General features: G+C 57.6%; 2 protein-coding genes across 6 annotated transcripts in view; one reads left to right on the forward strand and one right to left on the reverse strand.

The window, feature by feature from the left end:
- Window positions 1–2090: 2090 nt before the first annotated feature.
- On the reverse strand, window positions 2091–5319 carry DUSP28 (dual specificity phosphatase 28). Of its 2 annotated transcripts, XR_006057834.2 has the most exons (3): window positions 4854–5319; window positions 3253–4704; window positions 2204–3110 (listed from the first exon to the last, which is right to left on the reverse strand). XR_006057834.2 is itself a non-coding variant. In XM_027967021.3 (2 exons), exons 1-2 carry the CDS (start codon window positions 5244–5246, stop codon window positions 4576–4578), a joined length of 522 nt encoding a protein of 173 aa, XP_027822822.1. In that variant the 5' UTR covers window positions 5247–5319; the 3' UTR covers window positions 2091–4575. The 2 variants fall into 2 exon arrangements, 1 of the variants encoding a protein (XP_027822822.1); XM_027967021.3 differs by having other exon boundaries at window positions 2091–4704.
- ANKMY1 (ankyrin repeat and MYND domain containing 1) overlaps window positions 4870–16170 on the forward strand; it is a 60431-nt gene continuing 49130 nt past the window's right edge. The window contains exons 1-4 of one of the 4 annotated variants that reach the window (XM_042239676.2): window positions 4870–4992; window positions 7334–7479; window positions 12468–12616; window positions 13815–14001. In XM_042239676.2, the coding sequence (XP_042095610.1) occupies window positions 7357–7479; window positions 12468–12616; window positions 13815–14001 (459 nt within the window). In that variant the 5' untranslated portion in view covers window positions 4870–4992; window positions 7334–7356. Of the gene's footprint in view, window positions 4993–7333; window positions 7480–11883; window positions 12125–12467; window positions 12617–13814; window positions 14002–16170 lie in introns of those variants that run through there. The other 3 variants (XM_042239680.2, XM_027962335.3, XM_042239685.2) reach the window with 3 other exon arrangements.

Here is a 16170-nt window from a genome sequence, read left to right on the forward strand (position 1 = left end):
CCGCCGCCGGGGGCGCTGTGCGCGGGGAGACCGGGCCGCGGGGGACGCGGGGCCGGGCGCGCGGTGCGCGGGGGGCCGGGGCGCCCGCGGCTCAGGGAGTGGGGAGACCGAGGAGCCGAGGGGCTGAAAGCGCGGCTGGGGGCCGTGAGCCCGGGCGCTGTGCGTGGGCCCGGGGCCGCTGTGCGCTGGGCTGCGACCGTGAACCAGGTGCGATGCACGGGCCGGAGCAGCCGCTGCGTGCCGGTGGCCCAGGCACTGGGCTGGAGGAAGGGGAAGGCGCGGGGACCCGGGCGCGCTGGAGGTTCCTCGGTCACCCACTGCTGGGACACCTGTGTTAGGGAAGTGTTACTCGTCCGTTCCAGAGCCTCAGGCCTGGAGAAAAATGCAATGATTCCCATCACCCTGGCCTGCTCTCCTGTGAGACTAGTGGTCTGTGTTATGTGCCATGTGGGGCATGCTGGTGGCTCTGGAACCTTGAGACTGTACCCTTAGATGTGTGAGGCTTCTTAGATTGAAATTAAATAGAATTAGAAGTTCAGGTCCTCAGTTGCACTAGCCCTATTTCAGGGTCTCCATGTGTGTTTGGGCGGTCTGTCAGGAAGGTGGGGCTTCCTTGGTGGCTCAGTGGTAAAGAATCTGCCCCCCAATATAGGAGATGCAGGTTTGATCCCTGGGTTGGAAAGATCCCTGGAAGAATGAAATGACAATCTAGTCCTGGAGAATCCTATGGATGGAGGAGCCAGGCGGACTACAGTCTGTGGGGTTGCAGAGTCAGACATGACTGAGCAAGCGTGCACCATAGGCCAGTAGCGCCGTACTGGACAGAGCAGGTGTTTCATCACCACAGAAAGTCCTGCTGAGCTCTGCTCCCTTCAGGGCTGTCTGGGCCCTGGAGGATGACTGTTGAGGAGGTGAGAGCTGGGCAGTCACGAGACCTGGCCAGCCTGTCATTCCACTCTCGCCCAGGCCTGCCCATAGACTTGGGCCCAAGGTGGGTGGCTGGAGACCAGCGAGTATGCCCAGAGACCTGCATGGGTGGGTCTCAAAGCCACAAACCAGAGGGGCCGCCAAGGCGATCTGTCATCATGGGAGAGTTCAGGTCCTCAGGGAGCCAGGCCGTTTGGGCCTGGAGCCCCACCCACTTCGCTCCCTGCTCCGTGCCTGTGCGGCACAGCTGGGGCCTGCCTCGTGCTGCACTCGCCCTCGATGGCATCCCTGAGGGGTGTTTAATCCTTCTGGACTCAGTATCTTCACCTGTCATTCGTGTGATCCTGCCTGCCCCCCAGGGGGCTGGGGGGCAGGCAGGGTGGGACTGCCGAGCTGAGAACCCATGTTCATGGAGTCAGCACCCACACTGAGGCATCTCTTCAACTTGCCCTGTGTGTCATTTTAGCCTCGGGGACACAAACTCACCAGCCACTTAAAAGGAAGGGGTTCAGCCCTGCAGCCGAGACTCAAGATGGGGAAGAACTGGGTCTGATCAGTCCTCACTGCCTTCAGGGGCCCAGCGCCTGCCCAGAGGCCGAGGGCAGAGTTTCAGATGGCACTCCCAGCGTGACCAGCCTTTTGGAGCCATCCTTTCCCCTCTCCTGGCCAGGGGGGCTGGGGCTGGAAGACCATCAGGGACTGCGTGTGGGCACCCACACCGGCCTGCCCTAAGCACCTGCAGGCAGGTCTGCCAGCCCCTAGCACAGGCTAAGTTAACCTCAGGGGGCTTCTTACCCTCCTGGTGCCCTGGACTTGGGGAGCAGGGGTTAAGTCTCATCCCTTCTCTCCCGGAGGGCCCTGGGCACCTCCCAGTGGCTTGGCCTGCACACAGGACGGGTGGGTAGGTGCAGGCGTGCAGGTCCGGGGGAGCCGTCAGCACTCCTCCCAGGGCCGTGCCTTCCACCCCACATTTTTACAAGGAACCAACACAAGTCCGTCTGCAGGAGCAAGCAGATGTGTCTTGCAGCACTAGAGGCAGTTCACCGAGGGATCTGTGCACTGTGGAGGGCACAGCGGTCGTTTCCACTCTCCACCTCGTCCCTGTCCTGCGGAGGACGGTGCCTTCAGTGTCAGGGGTCGGGGGTGCTGCTTTGCTGACAGAGGTCCAGGGTGGCTGCAAAGTACGCTCCTCCCCCAGTCCACCTGGGGGAGAGGAGCTGGAAGTTGGGACTGCCAGAGGCTGGGGTTTCTCCCAAAGGAATTTTCATGCACCAGCTTTTTATTTTTTTAAATTATTTTATTTTTTGACTGGTGGGCCTTTGTTGCTGTAAACTCATGCTGGCGCGGGCTACTCTTCCTTTCGGTGTGCGGGCTGCTCCCTGTGGTGGCTTCTCTTGTGGAGAAGAGGCTGTAAAGCGCAGGCCTCCACAGTTCCCTGGCGCAGGGCTTTGTGGCCCCGTGGGATGTGGGATCTTCCTGGACCAGTGTCCCTTGCATTGCAAGGTGGAGTCTTAACCACTGGGCAACCAGGGAATCCCCGCACACCAGCCTTCGGATGGTCCAGCCCTGACTGGCTTGGTGGGCGGGTGCGCCTGCACCCAGCCTTCTCCTGGTGGGCACAGACTGGCTGTGTGCAGACCCTGGGAGGGGAGCCGGCCCCTGGCCTCGTCTGCTAGCGGGCGGACCCGGCATGGGAGGACCTCCAGGAGGCCCGGGGGCTCAGGTGGGGGCTGTGCTGCCCCTGGGCCTCTGGCGGCAGGCAGACTTGGCCGGTTCTCCGAATGGAGCTAGGGGACCAAGACCTGGCCCGGGCTCTGACATCCATGTGCCTGTGTCACCCGGGCCACGCCAGCAGGTGAGGGGGCATGCCAGCAAGGGCACCACAAGCACACGGAAAAGATCTGGGCTCAGGTCCTGGCTCCTGACCTCCCTGCTGGGCAAACCACTCAGTATGCCTGAGGTCACAGATACAGTCACTGCGGCCTCACCCGCAATGTGGAGGTAACAGCAGGAGCTGTTCACAGGTAGATGGAAAGCAACATGAGCTGTGAGGGGCCTGTCGGGAGTAGGCGGCAGCTGGCGAGCCCTCCATAAAGGTGGTAGAGGTCGGGTTATGACCAGGGCTGTGGCTCTTGGAGGTGGGCGCTGCTGATGCGCGGTGCTGCGCAGGGCTGGGTGCAGACCTGCAGGGGGTGGGGTGTGCTCTGAGCCAGGGGCCATCGTGCTGGCAAACCAGGAGCAGGAGCAGGAAGGCTGGGGAGGATGGGGCCCCCTTCACAACCACCCCAGGGCCTCGCTCATGGAGTGCAGGCTCCCCAGCTTTACCCTTTGGGCTCTGCTTGGTCAGAGGTCTTCATCTGCAGGTGGGATGCTTCCATCTGGGACACACCTGGGACAGGACGCTGAGACCCTACTTAGCCAGTTGAGAGTCCTCAAGGCACAAATCAGAGTTGCTCTGCTTGGTGACTGACACTTTTTTTTGGCGGGGGGGGGGGGGGGCGTGCTGTGCAGCTCGTAGGATCCTAGTTCCCTGACCAGGGACTGACCCCAGGCCTCAGCAGTGAAAACACCAAATCCTAACTACCAGACCTCACGGAAACTCCCTGACCCTGACTCTGAAGGGGCGGCAGGGCTTCGCTGTGCCGGGACTCGGGGTACTGTGCTCATGCCGCTCAGGACCCCCAGGTTGTGCAGGAGATCACAGAGGGCTCAGCAGTGCGGGCAGGACGCTCGGCCTTCAGGATGAAGGCTCCACACACCCCACTAGGAGGACCAGGGCCTGAGGCACTGGCTGAGGGTCAAGGGAAATGACAAACACCAATGCGGTGTTCTATCCATTATTTTGTTACGTGTACACTTGTATGTGTTAACCAGGGACTACACTATCTGTAATTCATGTATTATCCATTTTTTCCTTTACTCTCTCCTCTTTATCTTATTTAAGGAGTGTTGAGGGTGATTAATTTTCTAGTATAGTCTTCAGGCTGTAGGATGCCCAGGTGAGGTACCTCTGAATCAGAGTAATCAAAGCGCTCAGACACATGGGTGGTTAGTGTGGTCTGGGCCTGACCTTGGCTGAAACTGGGAGGTCAGTAAGGTAGGAAGTGGGTGTGGGCACTGAGAGCCCCAGGGGAGCCCAAGCTGAGTGGTCTGTTACAGAGCCTCGAACCCGCACCCGTGTGTCACAGCAGCTACGAGTCTGTTTCGGAAAGCCACCGAGGCCTGAGCTGGTGGCAGTCCCGAATGTGGAAGGAAGGCAGGGTCAAGGTGGCAGGTCCTCGTGACTCCTGTGGTTTCCCCATCTCCTGACCTTGGCTCCCCGCCCTCCACCTCTCTGTAGTAAATGTTTTTCTGGCTAAGTTTTCTCGAGTGGTTTTGCTGTTCCTGATTAAGCCCTGTCTAGTAAACCTGAGAAGCAGGGGAGGGGCGGTTCCCCAGTTCTCTGCGGACACACCCCTACACTACCATCAAGCGGGGACAGAGGGCTTTGGGAAGCTGCAGAAAATGAAAACTCCGTGGGACGTGAGGCAGGAGCGGATGACCCAGCCTCCCGTCAGTGCATGAACTACGCCTTCCCACCCCGAGGATGCAGGAGACCCCCCAGCGTCCTGCTTTGGGGCTGGCTGGTCGTCCTCCAGGGCTGACCGCTTAGGGCTCACTCGGGCCCGAGGGCTCCTTGGGCAGGAGGGACCGCGACTGCAGGGCCTCCTCGTACTTCTGGAGCTGGGACCAGAAGCCCGGGTTGGGCTCGGCCACTGGGCGGGCGCTCTTCACTGTCTGCGAAGAAGAGGTTGCGGGTAGACCCCGGTGCAGCGCTCCCGCCGAGGTCCACAGACGCCCCGCCCCGCCCGGAAGTCTCTCCCCAGGCGGCGGAGCCCGCCGCTCCCGGAAGCTCCCGCCCCTCCCCGCCGGAAGTCCCGTCCTACCCGGAAGGCCCGCTCCAGGCTGAGGCCGCGGTGACGCATCAGGTAGGCGGTGCAAACGGCGGCCGAGCGGCTGCGGCCGTTCTTGCAGTAGACGAGGCAGGCGCCGCCGGCGCGCACCGCGGCCTCCATGGCCGCGCAGGTGGGTTCCAGGTGCGCCAGCAGGTCCTCCGCCGGGTCGTCGAACACGGGCACGCGCAGCTCGGCAAGGCCGGGCGCGCCCGGGCCGGGCTGCTGGCGCGAGACGTTGACGCACAGGGTGACGCCCGCGCGCGCCAGCGGCTCCGGCGCGGCCGCGGCGCGCGCGCTCCCGAGGAAGAGCGAGGGGGCGACGCGCACGAAAGGCGGCGGGGGCGCCGCGGCGTCCGCGCGCCGTCCGGCCTGTTGCGGGTCCATGGCCGGCTCCCGGGCGCCCGGCCCGGGTGTCTTTCTTTGGGCCGTCGGGTGCGGCCGACGCCCCCGGCTCCCTCAGGCCGCCCCTCCCCCTCCCGGGGTAGGCCCCCGGGGCGGGTGTGCGGGAGCGGCCACGCCCACAGGGCCCTGGCCGCCGCCTCATTGGCCAGGTCTGAGCGGGCGAGGCCTCCTCTGATTGGCTGACGGTGGGGGTGCGGCCGTTAGCGTGGTCATCGGGAGAGTCTGATTGGCCGTAGAAATGTGGGCGGGTTCAGGTTCCTGGGTTGAATGGGCCCTCACCTGTGCAGGAGGCCAGACCCGGTTAAGAGGCGCGAGGTCTGAGAGGCTCCCCCTAGCGGTCCTGGCGAACCCTGAGGGTTCCAGCTGGGCCGGGCAGGGGGCGGCCGGCTTCTCAGGCTGTGGCTGACGCGCTGAGCCAGGGGCCCTGTCGCAGAGTCTGATCTGGGCACTGAGCAGTCATTACTTAAAAGCGCATTTGCCAGGTGAGATGCCCCTTCAGTTCAGTCGCTCAGTCTTTGCGACCCCATGGACTGCAGCACGCCAGGCCTTCCTGTCCATCACCAACTCCGGGAGCCTAACAAACTCATGTCCATCGAGTCGGTGATACCATCCAACCACGTCATCCTCTTCTTCTCGTGCCTTCTCTCCATCCTCGTCCCCTTTTCCTGGCTTCATCATCAGGGTCTTTTCGGACGAGTCAGTTCCTCGCATCAGGTGGCCAAAGTATTGGAGTCTGAGCTTCAGCATCAGTCCTTCCCCTTAGTACAGCTTTATGTTTATTCCTTTGTGTTCTCTGCTTCCTAATAAATGGTCCTGTGAAATTTCTGCATGTAATTTTATTGTAAAACATGGTCATGTAAAATAAAGCTACTTACCCTTAGCATTTCCATTTTTCATAGACCAGTGTTCCTGTGGTTTTTCTTATTTGGGGGGTTATTACGGTAGCTTTAAAGAATTACACAGTTGCCACTGAAGACCTCTTCAACAGATTTCTCTGATGCCCATTGCCTTTCAGGGGCTGGTTTCACTGAAAATTAACTGTCTTGCAGTTGTGTATGCGTCTAGTTACTGGTGTTTTGATTCTGTTCTAATACTGAAACATTTCTGATTTTCGATCTGTTGGACCCGAAATTTTTCTCCAGTGTAGGGATCCCCAACCTCTGGTCCATGGCCAGGACCTCCTGTCAGATCAGTGGCAGCATTAGGTTAGAAATAAAGCACACAAGAAATGTAATGTGCTTGAATCATCCCAAAACACCCCCGGACCCCAGCCCATGGAAAACTTGTCTACCATGAAACTGGTCCCCAGTGCCGAAAAGGTGGGAGACCACTACTCTGGTACATCCCTAGCCCCCGCACCCCCGCCACACACACACATGCACACACACTACTCATAAAATGAACCTCTGCAGTCTTTCTGGGTGACCTCCATTCTCTCCATTCCAGCCAAAGCTACCAAGCTTGGTGACTGTCAGATATTTTTTGTTGCCTGGGGCTCTCCCTTGAGCTGAAGATTGAAATGTTGGTCTGTAACCAGGTCTTCACTGGCTGTAGGTACAGACATCACCTACTCCTAGCATCCATGTCCTTTGCTGTGCCCTAAGGAGGGATTCTGACTTTTCCTGGATGGGATTCTCATTTCCCATTTCCCCAGAGTTCACAGGAGCCATCCAACTAGGTGGGAGTACCGATCCCCCAGCTCCAGAGTCAGGCTTCTGATGACACTCTGGTCAGTGACGTCTATCCCCATGATTGCTTTAGGATGGGGGTTTGGGCTGTCATATGAATCAAAGAGGACCTCCCTGGTGGCTCAGATGGTAAAAGTGTCCGCCTACAACCGGGAGACTCAGGTTCGATCCCTGGGTTGGGAAGATCCCTTGGAGAAGGAAATGGCAACCCACTCTAGTACTCTCACCTTGAAAATCCCATGGATGGAGGAGCCCAGTAGGCTACCATCCATGGGGTCACAAAGAGTCGGACACGACTGAGCGACTTCACTTTCACTTTCTTTTATGAACCAAAGATGTGAGAGGGGCTTAGAAACCTGTCCTCTCCTTATTACCACAAAGGGAAGCCAGCCTTGGATGAAACCATGTGGGAGAAACCGTCCTCAATGACACTTGGGCACCGAAGCAAACCAAACCCGAAGAGCCTCCAGCTTCTGGTCTCTGGTTTCCTGAGCCAGCCAGCCATCCTTTATTGTTGGATGTCTGAGGTGAGTTTTCTGTTCCAAGGCCTTTTAACTAATAACCTCACACTCCTTTCACCACCTTGAGTTAGTTAGTGGGTAACAATTCATGCTGACTGTCTCAAGTCCATTCTCTCCCTTGATTGCTATGTTTGTTTACAGGACACTCTCTTCTGGACTTGGCATCATCCTTCTGCAGGGAGCCTTCTATCCTTTCTCACTGTAGCCAGAATACACTTTTTAAAGCACTGAGTTTCTGAATGTTGGTCCTGACTCAGCAGGTCGGCAGGATCCATTAGTGGGTTGTAAAGGAGATCAGTCCTGAGTATTCACTGGAAAGACTGATGCTGAAGCTGAAGCTCCAGTACTTTGGCCACCTGATGGAAAGAGCCAACTCATTAGAAAAGACCCTGATGCTGGGAAAGATTGAGGGCAGGAGGAGAAGGGGACGACAGAGGATGAGATGGTTGGATGGCATCACCGACTCAATGGACATGAGTTTGAGTAAACTCCGGGAGTTGGTGATGGACAGGGAGGCCTGGTGTGCTGCGGTTCATGGGGTCGCAAAGAGTCGGACACGATTGAGCGACTGAACTGAACTGATACTAGTATTTTAGGTCATAGCCGTATTTTATTTTTTAGTAAAGTGGTTTAGACAGGAACAGACTACATGAAAGTGTTGGGGTGCGTGCGCACAGCACAGTGAGCTTCCCCTCGTGATTTTCGGAGTCGTGCTACGGAATGGGGAGTTGCAGTGGGCCCCAGGCAAAAAGTCAGGAAACCTCTCATTTAGAGCATTCGTTTTGATTGCACTGCTCTCCTGTTTGAAATGTCCTGATGCTTCTGTCTTTAACCTGGCATTCAAGGCCGTTCCTGCTCTGTCCGTCTATCTCCTTTCTCTCTGTTCCCCTGTCACCTACAAATTGGCCCTTGCCATCCACCTCTACAAGGGTTAAATGATGAGCCGCTGCAGCTGCTGGCCTGCAACATCTCCCGAAAGGAGCTCAGGGTGGAGCTCAGGAATGGAGGTGCTCTGTGCTCTGAGGAAAATTGGCAGAAGAGTTCTTCTGACAGTTATGTTTTTCGGAGAAGAAATTTTATGAGCCCAATTCTTGTATCTTCTCATGTCTAAAAAGGCACTCGAATCCTTCATGGTGATGTCTGCTCCTTGTCACCAGCAGTAACCTGCAAAAAATTTGTGCTGGATTGGAGGTACTCCATCTTCACCAAAATCACCTCTGTACTGACGTTCCCCCCGTGCCTCTCCAGAGCAGTTTCTCAGGGCCGTCTGAGGTGCTGTCCCCCAGGGTATCATCCTTATTTTGCCCCCCAGTAAAACTTAACTGATGCTGAAGCTGAAACTCCAGTACTTTGACCCCCTCATGCAAAAGACTGACTCATTGGAAAAGACCCTGATGCTGGGAAAGATTGAAGGCAGGAAGAGAAGGAGGCGACAGAGGATGAGATGGTTGGATGGCATCACCAACTCAATGGCCATGAGTTTGAGCAAGCTCTGGGAATTGGTGATGGACAGGGAGGCCTGGCGTGCTGCAGTCCATGTGATTGCAAAGAATCGGACATGACTGAGCGACTGAACTGAACTGAAAACTTAACAAGATTCTCAGGCTGGGCATTTTTTTCAGTCGAAACCAGCTGCACACAAGGCCTTGGCCCAGTGGTTCTCAAAGTGCGGTCCACATTTCAGCAGCATCTAGGAACATGGTAGGAATGCACATTCTCAGGGTTTGTCTGGTCCGGACCTGCTGAAACGGAAGCTCCAGGAGTGAGACTCAGGAAGCTACGGGTTGCCATGTGCTCCAGTGGTTCTGATACAAGATAAAAATCTAACCATGATTTGGTCAATATAAAAGGTCGTTGAGAGCTTTCCCCTGGGGGTCAGCAGAGGCTTTGCTTGTAGTGCACTCCGGCCCGGGCTGCGCCTTCCAGTTTCCCTTCCTTTTTTCCTGTGAGCTTAAAAGCACTTGAGAAACCATCTGCTGAAAGAATCCTTTTGGAATTTTTTAAAAGACTTTTTTCCCCATAAATCCTTTACAGTAGTCTCATGCATCTAATTTGATAGCAGTTTTTTAAAGTGACTTTTGTTGACTTTTCAAAGCCTTCACCTGAATTTTAATAGAAATACCACTCTGCTTCCCCATCCACATGTCATCAGTCATACTTCACTAAATTTCATAACTATGATAGGTTCAGCCAGCATTTTCAGCTTTGCAAACACTATGACTAGTAACATGAGCAACTAACATGCTGAAAAGCAGCCGTCCTAAAGGTCAGTTTGCTGAATTTTTATCGAGTTTACCAATTCACCAAAAACTTTTAAAACAATTATTCTTGAATATTGTCAATGAATATTAACATATTGTTCCTATGAAAATTTTCTTTTTGGATAAACTCTTTAGCATCATTGTAGGATTTGTATCAATTTATGGAAATAAGGCTTTTTAATCTTTGTTTTTTAAAAATACCAGTACATATATTCTAATGAACAGAAGTAACATTTCAGCATTTTATAGTGTGTTTTTTCCAGTTTACAGAAGCTTCCAGAACACCTTTTCTTTTGTGGCCACACTTTAGGATTGCTTTGTCAGTCTTTTGAAATTGTAAGGTTTGCTAAAACACTGTCAGCTGCTGCTCATAGAGCCTTTCCTGTGAGTTGCCTGGGGCTTCCCCAGTGGCTTAGTGGTGAAGAATCTGCCTGCAATGCAGGAGGCGCAGGAGATGCTGGTTCCATCCCTGAGCAGGGAAGATGCCCTGGAGAAGGAAATAGCAACCCTCTCCAGTATTCTTGCTGGGGCAATCCCATGGACAGGGAGCCTGGCAGACTACAGATTGTGGGGTTGCAAAGAGTCGGAACCAACAGAGTACAGCACAGTATGTGAGTTTCCTAGAGTCAGTGTAACAAAGAACTGATGCGTTTAAGCTGTGTTGTTGGAGAAGACTCTTGAGAGTCCCTTGGACTGCAAGAAGACCAAACAAATCCATCCTAAAGGAAATCAGTCCTGAATATTCATTGGAAGGACTGATGATGAAGCTGAAACTCCAATACTTTGGCCACCTGATGCAAAGAACTGACTCCTTGGAAAAGACCCTGATGCTGGGAAAGATTGAAGACAGGAGGAGAAGGGGACAACAGAGGATGAGATGGTTGCATGGCATCACCAACTCGATGGACATGAGTTTGAGCAGGCTCCAGGAGTTGGTGAAGGACAGGGAAGGCTGGCGTGCTGCAGACCCGGTGCTGCAGTCCATGGGGTCGCAAAGAGTGGGACAGGACTGAGCACCTGAACTGAACTGAGCTGAACGTAACAGAGTATCACCGTCAACCAGTAGGCTTCAAGCAACAGAAATGTATCTATCTTTCTTTTGTCTGCAAATCTGTCCTTGTAAGGACACCAGTTGCTTGGTCTTCACTCAGTTACATCTGTAAAGACCTTATTTCCAAATAAGGTTCATTCTCAGGGGTTAGGACTTCAGTTTATCATTTGGGGGGCGGGGTGGGGGGGCCATTGCTCAACCCACAACAGGTGGTATGCTTTAACAGGAAGTTTTAGGTGACTCTTCTCTTTTCAGAAACAAATTTTAAAGGTGGCTCCATTTGTCTTTGCTCAGCTTCACAAGCGACAGCTGGAGCAGGGCAAAGAGGGAACGTGAGGGAAAGGATTAAGGGGTAGAGAAGGGCTCTAGGAGCCGAGGTGGTGCTAAGGGGCCAGGGGTAGAAGAGATGAATTGGGAGACATTGCAGGGTTGGGGGAGCGCCCCCGGAACCCTAGCGTCCGGGTAAAGCCACGTTCGGGCCACTGCAGCTCGCGGGGGCGGAAAGGGCATCAGTTGTTGTCATCCGTTCCCGCTGTTCTAAGAAGGGGAGGTCTGCACCTCTAGAGACCCCTCTCTCCAAGAAGCCGCGGAAAGCCCTCGCGCTGTTCCCGGGTGCTGCTAGTCCAGTTCCCTGAAATGTGCTCGCTTCTGTTCTGAGAGCTCCTACTCATCCCCCGAAACCATACCTAGGCATCCTCTCCCCGTAAAGGCGCCCCCGTGACCCTGGCTGCCCCCGATCTTGTCCCCCAACCAGGCTGTGAGCTCGGCGCCTTCCATAAACACCAACAGAGCCTCTGGAGTCAGGGAGGCTTGACCCAGAGGCCGACCCACCGTGCTCCGCTTCACTTCGAGATGGGTGTCCCAGTGGAGACGGCCGGCCTGGGCTCAGCAAGCCGGGGGTGAGGGTCTCGGCGGGGAGCGGGAGCGGGCGGCCGGGGCGGGGGTCTCTGTGAGGTCACAGAAGGGAGCCCTTCCCGGCGCGGACGCTTGGGGGTGTGGTCCTGGAAGGGCGGGGCGTGTCCGGGCGCGGGGATTGGCGGAACCCGGGCACGTGGGCGGTGGCCCGATCTCCAGGGAAACCTGACTCTTCTGCACCCTGAGCGGTGCAGAGTGCAGGCTGGCCGGCGCGGCAGCGCTGCTTTGGCCACAGCCCTGCGCGGACCCTGTGCGGTCGGTGAGAGCTCTCTGAGCTTTGGTGCGGCCCTATTAGGGGGATAAGCGGGAGCATCCCCGAGCTCCGCGGAGGCTGCGGTGGGGAGTTAGCGCGTGGGCCCCACGCCCCCTGGGCCCGGCCCGCCGTTCTCCCTGGGAGCGGCGGAGAGGAGGTTTGGGGCCCGACGTGCGTGAGAGGCTGTTTTTATGTGCAGGCTTACGTGGGGACCGCATCCTCACCGCCCCGTCTCCCGAGGCCCTCGGGGGGAGGAGGGGCCCGCTGTCTGCGGCCCCAAATGTGGCCCTAATTTAAGGTCGCGGGAGGGTGGCCCAGGCTGTCTTCCTTGGTTTCAGGGACACCCTCAGGCGTTGGAGGGGGTTTCCCTGTGTGGGGGCGCGTTCCAACAGGATCCGGGCGTCCGCCGTTTTAGGAGGGGTCCCTGTTTCTCTGAGGCGCGCGGTGCTGTCGGCGGTCCGGGCGCCCGCCAGGAACTCCGAGGGAGAATGTGGCTCCCCGACTTTGCTTCCAGGTTCAGAGGAGAGACATGGAATATCGTTATCCCTTGGTCCCACATGACGAGGCCCCAAAGGTTGGGAATTCCGAAAACCAAGTGGAGGAGCGCGGCAGCGTGCCTGCGGCCGCCGGGACCCTGGAGAGCTCCGTGCTCGGCGCCAAAAGGTGTGGGAGCCCTCCCGAGAGGGTGTGAAATCGGGCTGGCCCCTCTCCTTGGCTTGTAGACGGCTGTCCTTTCTCTGAGTCTTCACTTCATCTTCTCTCCGTGCATTTCCCTGCGTCCAGACTTCCCCTTTTATTGATATAAGGACCTCAGTGACACTGGGCTAGAGCCCATTCTCATGACGTCTAACTAGATTATTTACATAAATTATTTGGAGACAGCGTCTGTGAAGCTTCTGACTCCAAACACAGTCACACAGCCAGGCCCTGGGAGTTAGAACTCTGACATATGAATTTGGGGTGTGGGGTGCATGTGAAGGAACACAATTCAGCCCACAGCTACAGGTAAGAAAAAGGAAAACAAACCAGTTTCGAGCCCCCAGACTTTATCCTTGTTGCATGAAGGTCTCTCTCCTTCATGCTCACAGCAGCTGCAGCCCTTCACCGTCGGGCAGGTGCTTTGTTACAGTGTCTGTGGCTCACGGCTGGCATCTGAGGGCCAGCTGGTGGAGGGGCTCAGAGCCTGAGGGCTCCCGTGTGTGTGTACCCCACCCAGCCAGCCCTGAGACACCCTGCTGCAGCACCCCAGAGAGCCCTTTAGAGTTGGGAGACAGGGGTGTGTGTGTGTGATAGGCTAGGCACGGGCAGCTTTAAGTCAGGATGTGCGCTTGAGACAGTAAGAGCAACAAGCAAGCAACCTGCTCTGGCAGGCTCTGCCCCTTGCTGTGGGCCCACCCCTGCCAGCGTCCTCCCCGTCTGTCTGTCCATCTTGCTGGTCGGCTTGCTGTTTCTCAAGCTACTCTTCCATCCTCTGAGGCCTGAAGCTCGCTGTCCTCGTCCAGATGGAATATCAAGCCAAGTAGAGAGGCCCCCAGAGGAGCCCCCCTCCCCGCACACAGCTGGAGTGGGGCAGCCATCAGATTGCAGGCAGTGGGGCTGCCGGGGGCGGCAGAGGGCACAGCAGCCCTCAGCCTTGTCAGACAGCTGCACACTTATTGTCCTTCCCGCTTCCTGCGTGACCCTGAGCACTCTCCGTGCCTCCGGTGCCTCCGTTCCCCTCCCTGGAGAGCAGGGACAGCCGCCTGGCTGGCTTTGGGGGTTGTCGGTTGAAGCACGATAGTGTGCGGTTCTCGGGACTTGGTGGCCCTGAAGACCTTCGGTCGGTAACGGGCTCCCCTCCCCGCCCCCTTCCTTTCCCTAGGCTCCTCCCGGAGGCCCCAGAGGAGGAAGAGGAGGCCGAGGGCCCGCTCAGGGAGCAGGACCTGAAGGGGGCTTACATCCAGCTGGTCCGGGGCACGCAGGAGTGGCAGGACGGCTGCGTCTACCAAGGGGAGTTCGGGCTGGACATGAAGCTGGGATACGGAGAGTTCTCCTGGCCCACGGGCGAGGTAACGGCCAGCCCCGGCCGGCCTCTCTCGAGAGGCGTGTGCTGTGAGCTTGTGGATCCAGAAGGAGGCTAGACAAACGTCCCTGTGTGAGCAGCACCCAGAGAGACTCCTGAGATCACGTCCGAGGTTCACCTGGTGTCCCCAGGCTGCAGCTCGGGAAACTGTGACTTAAGAAGATAAATTCTTATTCTAGGCAAATTTTTTCTTTATAATTGTCAACTGCTGCAGTGAGTTGTATATTTGCACTGGTGACACTGCCTTGTATTTAAGCTCGAGCAGAAGAAATGGATCTTCTTAAAGACACGGTGATCGCGCGCTTCTGTGCACCCGCGGTGGGCGGAGTCTGGGGCTGCGGGGACGCTGAGGGGCCCGTGGCAGGGGCTCTTGGCGCCACCTAGTGTCCCTGCGGGGAGAAGCGGCTGTGTGTGAGGCTGAGCTGGGGTGTGCGTGCCCTGCGGGCTTACTGCGCCTCCCCCAGAAGAAATGGATCTTCTTAAAGACGCAGTGAACGCGCGCTTCCGTGCGCCCGCGGTGGGCGGAGTCTGGGGCTGTGGGGACGTTGAGGGCCCGTGGCAGGGGCTGTTGGCGCCACCTGGTGTCCCTGGGGGGAGAAGCAGCCGCGTGTGAGGCGAAGCTGGGGGTGTGCTTGCCTTGCGGGCTTACTGCGCCTCCCCCGGCGGGCAGCTGGGTTCTCAAGGCTCCCCACGGCTTGCGGGCCCCTCCCCGCCCTCCGCACCTGCAGTGCTGGCGGGGTCCGCGCTGCTTGCCCTGGTGTTTGCTCGCAAGTCATAAAAACCGTCCGGAGGCAATGCAGGGCTGCATTTGGGGGGTTATAAAGGCATGTGGGGGAGCCCTGGGGACCCAGAGGGCAGGACCCCTGTCACCGAAGCCCTGCTGGGAGACGGGCACTGGGCGGCGCAACCTCCCAGGGGCTGCGAGGGGCCCCGTTTGCTTGGTTTTGGTGCCCCAGGCTGGGTACCTCTCCCCGTCCCTGAGCTGCACTTGGTTTTCCCGGCTCAGGGAGGAGAGGGGAGGAGACGCTCAGGGGTCTTGGGCTGGAGCCTGGGTAGTGGTGGGGGCAGCGCGAGGCGGCAGGAGCAGCTGCAGGCGCAGGCGGAGCTTCGGGGCTCCCAGCCCAGTCCCACCTGGACTGCACCCCCAGAGCAGGGGCAGAGGCCGGGAGGGACCTGAGCTTCAGCCAAGCACGCGAGGCTCCTTGCCGTCGATGACGCAGCACTGATTTTGTTCAGCATCTGCTTCTTTAGTCCTCCTTCTTTGCCCCAGCACGGGTCCAGCGGTCAGACACCCTGAGCTCCTGGTTGTGGGGGGTGGGGGCCCGCTGACCGGCCCTGCAGCCCCAGTCGTCCCCACGCAGGGAGACGGTGGTGGGCTGAGCATCCGCTTCAGTACTGCCTGGGGGGACCTCTGGGTCCTCCGAGCAGACCAGACGCTCGTGCCGCCATAGCGGCTCGGGAACCAGAGGGCGCGGGAAGGCGAGAGGGCGCGGGGGTGGAGGGCAGCGTCTTTGAAGAGCGGGGCCCCAGCGCATCCATCGGGCTGGTCAGATGAGGCTCCTGGTCTGTGTGGAGCACGGATCGGGAAGATCCTCCTGGGTGGACAAAAACCCCGTCTTCTATGGGCGAACCGAAGAGCAGGGGTTAGATTCTCCCTAGAGTTCTACACAGATGCTCTGCAACTCAGGACTTCTTTCAGCTGGGTAAACACTGTACGCCACCCAGCTGATCCCAATGAAATGAATGTGGGCAGATGATGGGCCATCTCCTGCCTGGCGTCTCTCTGCTCTCCATGTCCCTGCCCCAGCCATTCTCTAGGAGTGAAATGACTGGAAAGCCTGTCACCGGCTCCCGGGGCCCCAGGCTTGGCTGGATCCAGGGGTTCCCATGACTCCATCAGGTCACTGGGGGCGGCCAAGGTTGACCTTCTGCCATCCGGCAGAGGGGGATGGTGTTGGGGTCCTAGCCTCCTGCAAGAGAGAAGAGGCCCCGTGGACACTGGTGTGACTCAGGGATGGGTCCTGTGTCCAAATGCAAGTCAGGGCTGGGCTGGAGGTGGGAGCCCTCTGCTTGGCCAATCGTGCCGAGGAGGCTGGGGCCAGGGTACCACCTGCCCGTTGCCAGAGGACAATGGGGCACTGGGCAGGCAGCTGTT

This window comes from Ovis aries, chromosome 1 (genome assembly GCF_016772045.2).
Source record: "Ovis aries strain OAR_USU_Benz2616 breed Rambouillet chromosome 1, ARS-UI_Ramb_v3.0, whole genome shotgun sequence".
Lineage (NCBI taxonomy): Eukaryota > Metazoa > Chordata > Mammalia > Artiodactyla > Bovidae > Ovis > Ovis aries.

What these genes read in the sequence shown, in the direction of transcription:
- DUSP28 (XM_027967021.3), bottom strand. Translation starts at nt 5,246, where the DNA reads ATGGACCCGCAACAGGCCGGACGGCGCGCGGACGCCGCGGCGCCCCCG. An exon ending in GCCTGGAGCGGGCCTTCCGG is followed by an intron (nt 4,705 to 4,853) that starts GTAGGACGGGAC and finishes TCTTCTTCGCAG; the next exon opens with ACAGTGAAGAGCGCCCGCCC.